Here is a 16,036-nt window from a genome sequence, read left to right on the forward strand (position 1 = left end):
CATGAATGACCCAAATGCCATATTTCATTGAATCCCAGAGAGCCCAATTATAAGACACACCATTATTGTATGGGCCACTATTAAAAAAATAGATAAAAATGAAATATTTTACTGCCATTGATTTTAAGGTGCATTTCAACTTTAGAGATATTGAAACGTGAAAAAGATATGTTTTAGATTTGGTGAAATATGGCTTATAATTCATGGAACAGTATCTCAAGTTACTAAATCTGTTTTCCCTGTTACAGGGGAAGAGCCTGAGTATCTTCATTCAGGGTAACTCTATTTACTCTAACTGAGGTAGGAGCTTTGGTGGTGATGTTGAAGAGATTTTAAGAAGACCCATGGTCCTGGAGCATTTTTCTCACAGATTAAAATTATTTTATGCATATTGGAATAGCAATGGAAATTACATAAAAGAGAACAAGCATGCTTTTTTGGGGGAAATAACATAAGCAAGCCATATGTATATTTATCAATAATGTATGTCTCTATCAATATATGTCTTTGTTAATTCAATTTTTTTCATTCATTCACAGAGGTACAACCAATGATTAGGGGGAGAAAAATGTATTCTGTGCTCTTGGTACATTCACAGTCCAGCAGAGGTGATCAGCAAGTTAATCAACAATAAAAGGAAATGTGGTGGTTTGCATTGGAACAATTTGGTGAAGCTGGGAAATGTGTCAGAATCCCCTTACTGTGGTCCTCAGTTAGGGTTGGGCAAAAGAGGAACTTGCACTTAATTTTGGAGGGTAGAAATGAAGCAGTGGTCAACATAGTCAGATTCAAGGACAGACACATGCAGAAGGGCCCTATCCACGTCCTGACTGATAATCCTGTTGACCAAGGGTAGTCCCACATTCACAACCACAGGAAACTGGCTACACAGAGGTAAAGACTCTCTCAGGCCTTTGGAGTTTCCTAAGATTCTATCTCAACAGCTGAGCAGACTTTGTTTTCTTGGATTCAGTTATCAGGCAGATACTTGTGGACTTTGCAACTTCTCTACCTTCTGTTTCTGAGTTCTTTCCAAGATTGTGCAGGGTCCAATTCCTGCAATAAATCCCTTCTTCCAAAACATCCCTGATTAACTGTGATTCCTGGGACACACAGGATAAGTGCTGGGATACCGGGAGGACAGACCTACACAGGCCATACCCTTCATGCTGAGGAAGTTGGCAATAGCAGAGGTTTTATGGGACCAAGATTCAAGGCAGGGCAACTAAACAAAGCTTGCACATGGACCACTTCCTGAGAGGCACTTCCATTTATGGCTTTAGTGTAGGATGCAGGGCTTGGGCTGGCATTGTGAGGTCCACCAGACTTCAGCCTCAAGGACCAGCTAGCTACTTTAGAAGATCCTAAGATAAAAAGTTAAAATCTAATGTTTCCTGCTCTCCACCATGAGGTGTGTGGAGGAAGAGGTAGAGATTTTACACAGTACTGTTGACTTCCCAGGAAATCTTTTAGAGGTTTCCTATGATTAATCTTTTTGGTAATAGTACCTGGCTTTTTGCTACTTGAGACTCGTGACTGAAAACCTTCCCTTTACCTTCACATATAAGCAGTAGCTTCCCTGAGACTGGAGGTCTAGTATCTAATTCTTTTCCCTCGGGATTTTAGGGATAAACTCTTTATCTTTTAACATTGAGAATGGCTAAGGAACACCCTAAGGCTAGTTTGATTCTCTTTCCCTCGTAAGTAATTTCTAACTCTGAAACACACACGATTTTCTATTTTTCTAGGGCATCCAAAAATTTCACTAAGACTATTTCCAGACATGGATCTGTTTTTAATTGTTTCCCCCATCACTCGCTAAGTGATTTTAAACTGAATATGAAAGATTTTGGTTGTTCATATTTATTTTCAAAATTTCAGCTTGGGCATAATGTTTGATCTTCTATTAGTGCTTCTTCTCTATTCCATTCTCTTTCTGGATTCCTAACGTAAGAAGAGGCTCCTTCCTGTGACAATTCTTGTTATCACTTTATTCTTTCAAAATTCTATTATCCTTAAAGTTTTGCTCTACTCTCAGATGAATTTCTAGAGTTGTTGTTGTTGTTTTTTTTAATCTGTTAATTTGGCTTTTAAGTATATTCATTTATTGTGTCTTTTTGCACTTGGATTTCTGTCATCTTTTGGAACTTTGGTCTGATTTCAGCAATGTAATTGCCTTTCAATCACAGTGGTTCCATTCCCCTGCCTTCTGTCAGGTCATCTTTGTTCAGTCTTCAGAGTCTCTAGATTTCTCTACTCTTTGTAGGACTAGAGAAAGGGTCTGTAGGGCCTGACTTAGGCAATTGACATTAACGGTGGGTCCCATATTGGTAGCTGAGCAATATCAATAATGGATATCTCCTGGACTTTCAAGTGATATTGATTAGTGAATAGGTGGGCTTCCTCATGTATGTGGGTCAAGAGAATCCCAGAAGACAGAATTCCTTACCCAGTGATCTGCATGATTTGTGGGGTCTTGGAGGAACCTAATCCTCTGGGCCAAAGAATGACCATGGGATATGGTAGGGGTAAGTTTGCCAGGTTGAGCGATGGACAAACTAACTGGCCCAGATATCCAGCTACATTTGAACCTTAGAAGACCAAAACAATGTTTTAAATATATACCTAGGTCCCTAATTATGTATACTGCATTTAGAAGCTTCATGGGTGGAGATTCTGGTGGCCCCCAAGTCTTTGGTCTGTGTCTCTCTTACCTTTTCTTAGGGAGTCTTTCCTTCCCACTCTACCTGTGAAATCACAGGAAGTTGGCTGTAGGACTGTTTTTAAGAAGTAGGTAAACAGTGGCAAGTGGAGGTGAATTGCGGTGCTATTCTCTTGTTCTCCATATTTGATATGGGAATCTCGGGTCCCACCCCTGAAACTGTCCCTTTTCTACTCCTTGAGGGCTCACCATAGCAAATTCCCCATTTTCTATCACATGTTGTCTGCCCCAAGTGAAGGCTGGAGATATGTAAGTTGACTAAATGCTCCCGCTGCAGGACAGTGATGTTCTCCAAGTCCATAATCATGACTGGCATCCAGCCCCTACTCTGCCTATCCCCAAATCTGGCACCTTGTCTTGTTGTTCCTGGTACCCTGTCTTAGCCGCTTGAGATCTGGGGTTTGGATAACCTGTCTATTTGCCTCCCAGAAAGCTCTTTTGCTTATTCACCAAAAGCATATAAAGGTCATATTTTAAGATGACATGGTCAATTGAACTTAACACTTCTGACTTCAAGCTTCCTATATTTTTTCTCCTTTCTGTGGTTTGTGGTCTATGAAGTAAAAAAAAAAAAAAAAAGAAACAAAGAACTGACTGGTCTATTAGAGTTTAAATCAAGTAAATCAAGTAAGACAATCAATAAACAATGTGAATTGGCAGTTTGCTTACCTCTGCAAGAGCTTTCTGAACCGGACCACAAACCACTGGGCAGACACAAGAAGATGCTGCTTCCCACGAGGTCAAATCCAGGGTGACATCGGACCCCACAGGCTGCATTGAAGTGGTTGTTGCAAGTGTTTTGGATAAAATAACCATTTTCAGGAGGCCTCAGAGCAGGACAGTGGACAACTGACATTTATAGAAATAAAATTAAAAAATCAAAGTCATTCTTTGTCTAGGGAACATTCTTTTCTGTTTGTTTAAGGGGGCATGTTATACAGATATTTCAAATTCCCACAGCTTTCTCATTTACTGCATTTGAATTTCTAAATGCGTATTTGGAAGAAGAACCACTACATTTAACTCCTATTAGGTATTTACTTCAGAATAAATTTTAAATAGAGACTAAAAAATTTTCTAAGTTTTAATTTTTTTTTTTTATTTTGGCTGGGTATGGTGGTGCATACCTATAATCTCAGTGGCTCAGGAGGCTGAGGCAGGAGAATTACAAGTTCAAAGCCAGCCTCAGCAACTTGGTGAGGTCCTAAGCAATTTAGTGAGACTGTTTCGAAATAAAAACTACAAAAGGTCTGGGGATGTGGCTCAGTGGTTAAGCACACCTGGGCTCAATCCCTGGTACCAAAAATGAAAAAAAAAATTTTGATATGTACCTGGATATGAAATTTTCTAAGCATTTCTTTCTTTCTTTTTTCCTTTTTTTCTTTTTCCAGTTTTGGAGACCGAACTCAGGATCTCACCCATGCTAAGAACAAGCTATACCACCAACCCCTAGTTCTTGACCTTCACCTTCACATGTCATTAGATATTTTCCCTTTTAATTAAGGAGGCATGAAATAAAGAGCGAATAAGGCTAGCAAAGTATATTTGCTACAAACCCCAAGAGCCACAGCTTCTTGTACAAGATATAGGCTGTTAAAATATTTTTAATTTTGACATGAATGATACTGAGTCACCTTACTTGTGAAAATATGTTTCTAAATGAATTCAACTATCACCAGGGCCAAGATGAGCTCATTTGTTATTCAAATTGTTTTAAAAATCATAGCATTTCTCTTCTGGATATATTTTGAATTTTTTCTAGGTACTAAGTCTTTCTACTTTCAAAATTACATTACTGCTAGGGTCTCAGATCCTCTTCTTGGGAACAAGATATACATGTGTTCAGTGATAAGTGCTACAAAATAAAAGCAAATAAGTCTCTCAAATGTAATTAGAGAGAGAATATTAAAAAATTAAACTAAAACTGGATGCAAACACTACTATTTTTCTATCACAGAGAGCAGCTTTTGTATTTCCTATTTGCGGGGGGGATGCTTACCTTCACAGGTCTGGCCAGATGCCCGGTACCCCTCTCGGCAGACACAGTCTTCAGGGGCTGTGCTTCCAGGTGGAGAGGTGTGATTTTCATCAGGACACGGAATGCACGTACTGATTCCTCCTGGAGAACCTTCGGGTTTGTATGTCCCTGGTGGACAAGCTGTGGGCAGACAGGAGGCCAGAGAAGTCCATTTGATGTGGTTCATCAATCGAGAGTTCACAAAATGTTTGAAACTAAGTAGGTGAGGAAAAAGCTAAGCAATAGCTTTTCATAGGAATAATGATATAATATAATTTAAGCAAGGAAAGAAACCAACATTCTTTTTTTTTTTTTAAAAAAAAAGAGCCATGTAATTTGTTGTATGCAGGTTTTAAAGGCTTCTTTTGTCCCCAAATTAGTGTCAATCACAACATAACTCAGCATGATGTTTGGGATGATTTGTGGGAAAATTCAAAATAGCAACAAATGTTAAGGGACTAGAAAGAACCAATGACCTTCAAACTATTTTTAAAATGTTGGTAAACATGGTCTCCTCCATATTCATCTTTCTCAATCCTGTACAGCTCTCTCTCTACCACCGAGACCTATCCCCTTCTGAGCTGAGGAGATTCCCCGTAGAGATGCAGAGAGAACATAGCCCATTGTTTCTGTTCAAAGCATTTGACAAAGGTTGAGAAGAAAGTGAAGGGCTTGAGGGAAATAATCTAACTAATGGGAAATAGGCCCTTTGAAGAAAAGAGAATTAAAGACTCAGTCTTTCCCAGGCTCACTAAAGGTGGGGGTGGGGGGTTAATAGAGAAATCTAATTGATCTTGTTTCAGTCTTCCTTCTGCACTGACAATGTGGCTTTGAACTTGTAACTTCATCCCTCTGAAGTTATGCATTTGTAAAATAACTCAAAATTAAGAAATGTAACAATAAATAGAGGGACTTGCAGTGCTTGGTAAAGCCAGTTAGATGCAGCCTAGGCCTAGGATGTATTTGACTCCTAAAACACCAATAGCACAAGGAATGTGAACATATGTGGAGGTATTTTATATACATTATCTCACTTAATCTCTCTATATTAATATCTGCTATTAAAATTTATTATTATTAATATATGAATTTCCTTAGTATTAGTATATCCTTTGTAAAGAGGAGAAAATGGAAATATCTTGATTAAGCAAACAAATAAGGAGAAATATGTAAAATGAAAATATGTAAAGAACTTTTCCTAATACAAAAGAAAAACACAAATACTCCAACAGAAAAATTGACAAAGAACAAGAAGTGAAAATTTCTTAAAGAAACAATATAAATGACCATGAGACAAACAGCTTAACTTTGTTCACAGTATTGAAAATTACTGGCTACCTTCTCATTTGTCAAAACTTAAAAAGAATGTTAATACTTAGTGGTAGCAGGCACCTGGGAGAAGAGGGTCTCCCCTATCCTCTGAATGCACGCGAAGCCCTCTGTGGAACATTATGAGGGCAGATACCAAATGCCTTGAATGAACCTCTCTCTGATATAGCATTTTGTTTTAAAGAATTTGTCCCAATAAGCAAAAATGTATGCATAAAATTTGTATTGTACAACATTGAAAATAACACTAATATTCAGAGAGAAGGAGTTTGTTAAATTCTTGTGACATCCATCCAGTGGAAATACTGGCCATATAATTCTTGACATGGAAAGTCATTCAGATTATGTGGTTAAGTGTTAAAAAAAAAGTACTTTTCAAAAACTCATGTGAATTGTATGATCCTATGTCATTTATAAATAAATAATAAGACACAAAGGAAGTGATCTTTAAAGTCATGGATACATTGCACATATTCATGGAAGGCCTCTGTGGCTTTCAGGTTTATTTTGGCTGATCTACAATTTATGGTTTTGTTACCACAAATAGGTATTACTTGGGCAAAACCAAAAGTAAATGCAATTATATATAAAAGGAAGTTATTGTCCCAAAATCCTATATTTCATTTCATGGTAATTGGTTCCCTGACCTTGGAGAGCCCCTTGGTTCCTCCTCCTTCCTCTATTTCTTTCAGAATCCAAATGAAAATCATGCTCTTTGGATCTAACTGCCTAAAAATCTCCTGCATCCCCTTCCACCATCATACTTCCTATCTTGGGTGTGATTTTGTCATCTCTCTTCCAGGTTTACAAAAATCCTCCTTCCTGGCTCTTTAGCCTTTATCTCTACCCTTCAATCCATTTTAGACATTTTTTCCCACAAATGTCAATCAAATAAGTTTTTATGTAAACCCTGAACCAACTGATGAAGGCCCTCACTCTTTCATCTCGAGGACAGTCCCATCATAGATCTGTCTGAGGCCTCCCTCTCTATCAGCAACAATGAGCCAGTGAATTCCAAATCAGCCAGTGCATAGTTTGGGGCTGTCTCTTTCTTCTACTCTACCTCATTTGTGGGACTTGGGAACTTCAGTCACTTGAACAATTTAATTTCTCTATGCCTCTGTTTCTTCAGGTGTAACAGTAGTAGTACTGGCCTTACACATTTCTTGTTGGTCTTTCGTATTCATTGAAATAATACAAGCAAAGCAACAATGCTTACATTCAGTAAATGATAGGATAATGTCCCAAATCCTTCCATTATCTCAACCATTAAGGAGCTAATTATACTTCTCATAGGTGTGGTGGGCCCAATGGGTGCTTTGGTACTTGGTAAATATTACCTCCCTTTCCTGCCTTTCATTTAGCTTCTGCCTTTGCATATGTTTTCCTGCCTCCAAGTGAACCTCCAATAATCTCTCAAGATTCTCAGTTATTTCTTAATTCTCATCAGACAGACTGTGCTGCCTTCTCTCCCAGGTCCCCAGAGCACATGTCCCTTACCTCTGCTCGGGTACATATCACTCTGAGTGTAACATACACCCGTCTTTTTCTCTCAGTAGGCAACATGTGCTTGTACGTTCAGAGTCTTCCAATTATTTGTTGCAGCCACTGTCCATCCCATTGCCTGAGCCAGTGGTCACTCAATCAAGGGAGGGCAAGAGAACATAAGCTCTGTGGGAAGGTGGCGTGTGGGTTTGGCGGGAGGGAGTACTAAAGTCCAAAGGAGTAATAACAGGGTGAATTGAAAGGACATTAGTCTTGGAGTCTGGACAACTGAGTTGCAGTCTTGGCTCTTCCACTAACAGGCTCCAGGGTCACTGGAAAGTGACTTTATTTTCTCTTCCTACAACATACAGAAATTATGATGTCTGTGATCTTTCCAAAGCTAATATTTGATGTTTCCATAAATAGAATAACACTGAAAAATAACTTAAAGAAACTTTTCCTATGAGTAGTTCAGATTCTAGCTACAGATTTTACAATTTCTTTAAAAACTAATATTACACGAGAAGGAAATGATTTCACATTTTATTATCCTCTAAAACCTTTTGAATAATCAAGAGTTTACAACACTGGGGAATAGTGTTTTGGATAAAAATATCCAAAAGTACACTTGGAAATGTATTGTGAAATTCTTAATGATAATGAAAAACAGACTTTAGGGGGAACTATTTAAAGACATTGCACAATTCTAGTGGGAGAGGTGTGATCAACTTCCTTGATTCCCAAGGGGAAAAATTCCTCATCCAAAACTAAGCAAAAGTTGAAAAGAGGAAATAAATCCGTGGTCTGAACAAATTTCACAAGTCTTGGGAAAGGGCTATGATATATTTTTTAAAAGAGATGTTTCTTTCCTGGAAATGTACCAAACCTTAATTTTTAATTGCTCTTTTTGTTGTTAAAATAAGTACTCACTCTTTTCAGAGACACACTGGCAACTATCAGCTACTATTACTGGAAGAGTGATTCCTGACGTTATATTGTGCTAAGGTTGGGTCCTTCTTGAGCTGACAAGCAATTCTTTGACCAAACACCAGTCATTCTGGAATTTGTAAAATACAAAGGAGTCTCTAGTCTCTCTAGTCTCTCTGGCCCAATAAATATCAACTTCTTAGGTGACTAATTTAGTTAATATTAATAACATGGATTATACAGGGACTTTCACTTTACAATATTCTTTCTTATATATAATCTAAGATTAATTTTTTAAACCCCCCATCAATATTAAAAGGTTTTATTCCTTTCATCTTTAAAGGCTAATGAATGATTATTTATAGAGTATGATCTTAGGGCCGCTGCATGAGCTGCACTTGGTCATGTGCTACACAAACTCAAGGGTGTCTATTCATGTAGATGACCATGGCAGCCTGTGGAGTTGTGCAATTCCAAAGCCCTTGGTTCTGCTGTATCTAGGTTGGGCACCTGGCGAGTATGTAGCCCCCAGATGAAGGCCCACAATGTCATGCTTCTTTTCAACTTCATGAACTTGATCTGAAGAAGGAATCTATTTCCTACAACCAGTTGTGCTAGGATTTTGAACAAAGGAATCGATTGCCCTAGAAGAGAATGAGTTTCTCCCATGCGGGGCCAGTGTTTTCACAAATACAGGACAAAGGCCTACACATGTATATAGGGACTTTTTATTAGGCTGCCATAATCCTTGCCATTTTCATCAATTAATTAGATGAGGAGACTTTCAACTGCACTGAAATCTGCACATCAGAACATGTGTGGAGTGTATTAGCACCCTGCAGCTCTCCCTGTAATTGTTTAGCTCATTTGGCTGAAATACAAACTATTTGGACAAAATTGTAAATTTGAACCCTGTGTGGTGCCATAACAACAAATGGTACCCTGACGGCAGGATGCCTTGCTGCAAATATAAACACCTGCTCAGACTCGCCAGGAGATTAGTGATGGATCAGGACAAGTCTATCAAAAAAAAAAAAATCCTCAAAGGACTGTGTACAAAAGTGGGTGTGTCAGCAAAGAAATCACGTTAAGAATTAATATACGTCTATGCATGTATACACATTCATATTTACATGTAGATTCACATGTAAATATAGCTTGACAGCTGAGTATAGAATATTAAGGTGAAGGCTATTATATTGAAAAGTATTCTTTTTTTTAGTTTTTTAGGTGGACACAATACCTATATTTTATTTTTATGTGGTGCTAAGGATTGAACCCAGTGCCTCATGCATGCTAGGTGAGCACTCTACCACTGAGGCACAACCCCACCCCTATATTCTTAATTGTCTAAGTTTAGATCATCCTGAGTTTTTAAAATCAAAACTTAGTGGGCATGCACTTTTAGGAAAGTCTTTTGAAGATTTTTAAAAATCATCTTTGAACTTATTTTTCCTTTATTTTGTAACTCAAGCTCATATAAAGGGGAGAATGAAATATACCATAAGCTAAACTTGTTGGGTTTAGCTTTTATTAAAATAATAGTTTATTAAATCTTAACTATCAAAAGAATAGTTAAACCAAATTGGCTTAACTATTCATTTAAGTTGATTTCATTTTTAAAAATATTTTTTATAAACTTCATATAAACATCTTGTTTCCTTAAGTCTTTTATATAAAATATTTTTCTTAGGCCAAATAATATTAACTCTGTCAACTCATGAGGTTATCGTAGTCCAACTATTTTACATTCCCATTATTAGGATTGAAAATATGACTTATTGTACTTTTTACCACTTGGCATTAACACTTTCAAAAATTACCACTTAATCATTGTGAAGGCCTGTGAACTTCAGTGAAACAGAATTTCAACTTGAAATTAGGTAACCCATCCTTGGGACACATGCACACGTAGACCCCAAAGAAATCTATTTGCTTAAAGAATTAAAGCGATTTCTGGGAGAAAATTCCAACTATGACAGGGATAGTATTCAAAATATTACAACCAAGAATGGCACAATTGCTGATTAATGAGAACAAAAGTTGCTATAGCAGCAAAACACATTTTGCATGCTGACTTATTTACCATGTTACCTGTATAGGTACTGGATTGTGGGATAAGTCAGGGGGCCAACAAAAAGGGTCAGTTTAGTAAAGGGGTATTCATGGGACTTGGAGCAGCAGTGATTTCTGAACCAGTACCTAAGCATTTCAATATCTTGAAAACCTTTACAACTGTACTAATATATACCTGTTGAATGTTTATTTGTCCTCAATAAAAGAAATATTGGTGTAGGTCCGACATAAAGACATGTGACCTTAACAGCCAGAGAGGAAAAAAAAAATTCTGAGCAGAGTCTTATTTTTGTTGTCTAATTTGTTTACCATTGGATCCTATAAAGAGTTGTAAGTTATGAATAAAATCTCAAGCCATAATTACCTCTGATGTTGTCATTCCCTCACCTCAATCTCTCAATCAATAAGAGGGATTTGGAAATGTGGACTGTATCAATTGCTATTCTCCATTTCCATTCTTGCTACCTTAATTTAGAACCTTATTATTTTATGTTTACTTGATTTTTTAACTTTCATACATGCATCTGTTCTTCTCTGTTGCTTCACAGTCAGTGATTTCTAGCCACAGGTGCCAGTTATTATTCTTATCACACTGCTTTTATCACCCTCAAAAGTCTTTAATGACTCACCACTGCCAATTAACTAAAGACTATCTTTGTAGTGTGGAAATCAAATCCCAATGGGAGCTAATTTTTACACCTTATGTTTTCTTGCTTTGAATCCCATTATATCCATAAAATGTAGTCTACTTTCCCATCTAGACAAGCTTTTTCCAGTCCCCATACTGGCCTGTACTTCTCATCCTTCACAATAGTCTCCTCCATCTCTAACCCCAAATCCTATCAATGAAACCCAGTTAAAATCCCACCATCTCCAGAACTAAAGGTAATCATTTTTGAATACCTATACCTTTCTATTATATACATTATTTTTAATTTTCATTCAAGTCTCAGTTGTTTAGAACCAGATTAATCATAATTTTTGGCTCAAGATGTACATTCTGGCTTCTTTATAATTTAACTCTATTTCATAATAAGATACTACTTAGATGCAAGTACTGTGCAATAATCAGATCTGCCAAAGTACCTAAAAGATAATTAACAAATAGTTGAAAGAATCAATAGACAGATTTAAATGATTTCTTTCTATAGTTTCCATAAGACCCAACTCAGAACGATCTGATTTGCCTGAGTGGTCTGTTCTACTGCCCCTTGGTATTTTAGTCATCCGTTTTTTTCTCCTTTCATATTTCACATTAAATATCTGAAGCATTCTCTGAATAGTATGTGTGTAAATAAAATCACAAGTCTTTTACTTTGGAAACTGCAAAGCTTTCAACACATTAAATTTCACCATGTCACCAACTTTCTCCCATTTCATCCATTAAAATAGGGTGTGGTACAAAAGACAGAGTGCAGGAGTGAGAATTCTGCAAATGGTTACAGGCTGTGACACTGTCTGACCATCTCTAAGTTATGTAACTAATTGGAGAATTGGTTTTTCCATCCCTACTACATGGATGATCATGGGTGTATCCCAGAATTCTATGACCCTTAGTAAAGATGAAAAGGATACAACTGGTAATAGGATAATGAGGACAAAACCAAGAATAAGACAAAGCTCCATCTGTGCTCCATTCCAGTTGTAGTCTTAAACAGACAATTAAACAGGAAAGTACCATGTTCTATGACAACACAGGAGAGAGAAATAATCTAGACTTGAGAAAATGGTGGAGTGGTCAGTAAGCTTTGTTAGTCAATGTACTTCCAAAGGTGAGATCAGACAACAAACAGGTGTGAGGGGCGGTGAAGGAGCTGGGTGATGGCATTCCAGATAGAGGAATGAACATTTGATGGGGTGTAAATTGCCAGCCTGGTAGGCTTGAAAAAATGAGAACTCACTGTGAAAAAAAATTTTTTTGATAGTACTGGGGATCAAACTCAGGGCTTTGTCCATGCTAGGCAAGGGCTCTGTCACTAAGCTATGTCCTTAACCCTGAGGGTTCCCACTGGCTGGAGAACAGAGGGGTGAGGTAAGTGAGTGCCAGAAATATCAAGACTGGGTAAGCCACATCCAAAAGCTAGGAGTTTATCTTAGAAACAGTGGGGAAAATGACAATGTTGTAAGTTAGGGAGTGTAACAAGATCACTTTGGATGCCTTCTGAGAATGATTTTGGAGGACAATAACATTTCATTCTCAAACACATGACATGAGTCACTCACTCCCACATATTCCCATATATAAGGATGATCAAAGAATAACTTTAACATGATGAATTATTTTTGTTTAACTGATTTTGTTTTTTTCCAAAATTATTTCTAAAACATTTATTCTTGGTTCATAATCATTATTTTTCCCCATCTCACTTTGTTTGATTGATTTTTTTTTTTTTTTTTGAGATAGGGTCTCACTAAGTTGCATAGGCCCTTGCTAAGGTGCTCATGCTGGCTTTGAATTTGTGATTCTCCTGCCTCAGCCTCTCCAGCCACTGGGATTACAGGTGTGCACCACTATGCCAGACTTCACTCTGATTTCAACAGAAATAAAACTCATTGTCAAGCCTAAGATAAGGAAAAAATTAACATCATTATACTTCTACAAAGTGTCCCCAATTAAATGAACACATAAAGAACATTAATTGTTAGATTGATAAAACCAAAATGTAAAAATCTTTCCAAAGAGAGGAAATAATACACACAAGCATTTGTAACTGGGAATATAGAGTAGATCTACTTTTCCTTAATCCTCCTAATAAGTAAAACTAGAAATCTTGGACATTATATATAAAATAAACACAGAATGAATGAAATGTAAAGATAAAAAGAGAGGCCAGATAGATAACTTGAGATTCAAAAAGCAACATGATAGTAAGTTCCTTGGCTTTCTTTTTTTCTCAAATATCTCACAACTGGAGTGAAGAAGACAGAAATCCCAAAACATCAATGAGCATTGGCAAGACCCAAACAAAGCAGCCTCCCTAACCCTCCCCGCCCACACACAAAAATGCTCTCTCTACTCAAAGCAAGAGGAAAAGAACAACCCAGCAGGATAAGGCAATGTTAGACAACAACATTCCACTCCCCTAATCTAGCCAAATACCACAGAATAAACTGTGGCCCAAACATAGTCATACCAGCTGAAGCCAAGTGGGGAACCTAGATTTCCACTCTTGCAAGGCGCTAGTGAGGTGCTCCAACAGATATTCCAGAGTGGTAACAGAAAAGGCAAAGTAGTGAGATGGGTTTTTCACACCAATGGAGCCTGCAGGGTTGAGGGTTGAAAATTGAGCCTCACTTTCACCATTTACGAGAAGTTAGAAAAGGCCCTTCTCCCTGCTCACTGGGGTGGTGACCAAGGAAGATTAGTGGAGAATCAGGACATTCACCAATACCAAGTAGTAAAGAGGTCCCTGTGGTGTTAGCGGAGGTCACATGAGGAGCGATTATAAGGGACTCATACCCCTCCCAGCCAGGATGATATAAGAGGAGCCTTGATGGGCAGCAAGAACTTCCATCTACAGCAGGAACGACCCTGCTACCCTTACCCCAGTGTCAACAGAGGCAAAATCAGGAGCCTGGTTTTTATCTCCACATGGCAAGAACAAAGCAGTGCTCTGCAACCCCCTTCCTTTACTGGAATGGTGTCCGAGAAAGCCAGCCAAGACAGAAGGATTAAATGTGATTCAGAGTTACCAAACATAATGTGAAATGTCCAGGTTTTAGTTGGAAATACTAGTTCATAACATGAACCAAAAGATCCTCAGTGGGATGAAAAAAACCATCAGTAGAGGACAACAGAGAAACGCTAGAGATGTTAGAACTATCTGACAAAAAGTATTTCGAGGTGTGGGTACAAAAAATAGAAGAGTATAAAGAAAAGAAATTTGAGAAATGAATATAGATAAACTATCAAATAAAAATAATCATTGGGTGGGTGCAGCAGCAGAATGGAGAGATGGGGGGAAAGTTAATAAACTGAAAGAGTGATAGGAATTAAACCAGAGACTCTGCGTCTAATAGAAGAAAAAGTAGGTGCTAATCTTCATCACGTGGGGTTAGACCCCAACTTCCTTAATAAGACACCTATAGCATAAGAATTAAAACCAAGAATCAACAATGGGATGGATGCAAACTAAAAAGTTTTTTCTCAGCAAAAGAAATAAACTGTGAGGTGAACAGAGAGCCTACATCCTGGGAGCAAATTTTACCCCTCATACATCAGACAGAGCACTAATCTCTAGGGTGCATAAAGAACTCAACAAGCTAAGCACCAAAAAAAAAAAAAAAAAAAAAAAAAAAAACTAACTAAATAATCCAATCAATAAGTGGGCCAAGGACCTGAACAGACACTTCTCAGAAGAGGTTATACAATCAATCAAGAAATATATGAAAAAAAAATGCTTATCATCTCTAGCAATCAGAGAAATGCAAATAAAAACTACTCTAAGACACTATCTCACTCCAGTCAGAATGGCAGCTATTATGAAGACAAGCAACAACAAGTGTTGGCGAGGATGTGGTGAAAAAGTTACACTCATACATTGTTGGTGGGACTGCAAATTGGTGCAGCCAATTTGGAAAGCAGTATGGAGATTCCTTGGAAATCTGGGAATGGAACCACCATTTGACTCAGCTATCCATCTCCCCAGACTATACTCAAAGGACTTAAAAACTGCATACTACAGGGACACATCCACATCAATGTTTATAGCAGCACAATTCACATTGGCTACACTGTGGAGTCAACCTGGATGTCCTTCAGTGGATGAATGGATAAAAAAAAATGTGGCATTTATACACAACAGAATATTACTCAGCACTAAAAAAAGAACAAAATCATGGCATTTGCAGGTAAATGGATGGCGTTAGAGAAGATTATGCTAAGTGAAGTTAGCCAATCCCCCCAAAACAAATGCTGAATGTTTTCTCTGATATAAGGGGGTTGACTCAAAGTGGGGTATGGAGGGAGAGTATGGGAAGAAGATTATTTCTAGATAGGGAAGAGGGGTGGGAGGGAAAAGGAGGGAGAAGGAGAATAGCAAGGATGGTGGAATGTAATGGTTATCATTATACAAAATACATGTATGAAGATTTGAATTTGGTGCCAACATACCTCATATACAAACAGAGATATGAAAAATTGTGGTATATATGGTATTTAATAATTGTAATGCAAAAAAAGTACATGTATGATGGCATAATTTGGCATGAACATACTTTATATATAGAGTTACGAAAAATTGTGCTGTATATGGGTAATAATGAGTGTAATGCATTCCACTATTGTCATGTATGTAAGAAATAAATTTAAAAAAAAGAGAAGTTATCCAATCTGAAAAATATAGGGAGAAAAGGGCAAAAAGCAAAACCAAAAGAGAGCTTCAGGAACATAAGACAATACAACATAGGTTCTAAATTCATGACATCAGAGTTTAGGAAGGAGAGAAGAAAGAGGGTTGAGCTGAAAAAGTACCTGAAAA

General features: G+C 37.5%; 1 protein-coding gene across 1 annotated transcript in view; it reads right to left on the reverse strand.

Moving 5' to 3' along the window:
• Svep1 (sushi, von Willebrand factor type A, EGF and pentraxin domain containing 1) overlaps positions 1-16,036 on the reverse strand; it is a 177,261-nt gene that overhangs the window by 116,609 nt on the left and 44,616 nt on the right. Inside the window, exons 4-5 of the mRNA XM_046451540.2 lie at positions 4,722-4,880; positions 3,392-3,571 (exon numbers count right to left, since the gene is read on the reverse strand). Coding sequence (XP_046307496.1) covers positions 3,392-3,571; positions 4,722-4,880 — 339 coding nt within the window. The remainder of the gene's footprint in view (positions 1-3,391; positions 3,572-4,721; positions 4,881-16,036) is intronic.

This window comes from Marmota monax, unplaced genomic scaffold (assembly GCF_021218885.2).
Source record: "Marmota monax isolate L192 unplaced genomic scaffold, Marmota_monax_Labrador192_F-V1.1 WCK01_AAM20220418_F8-fsc00020, whole genome shotgun sequence".
Classification (NCBI taxonomy): Eukaryota; Metazoa; Chordata; class Mammalia; order Rodentia; family Sciuridae; genus Marmota; species Marmota monax.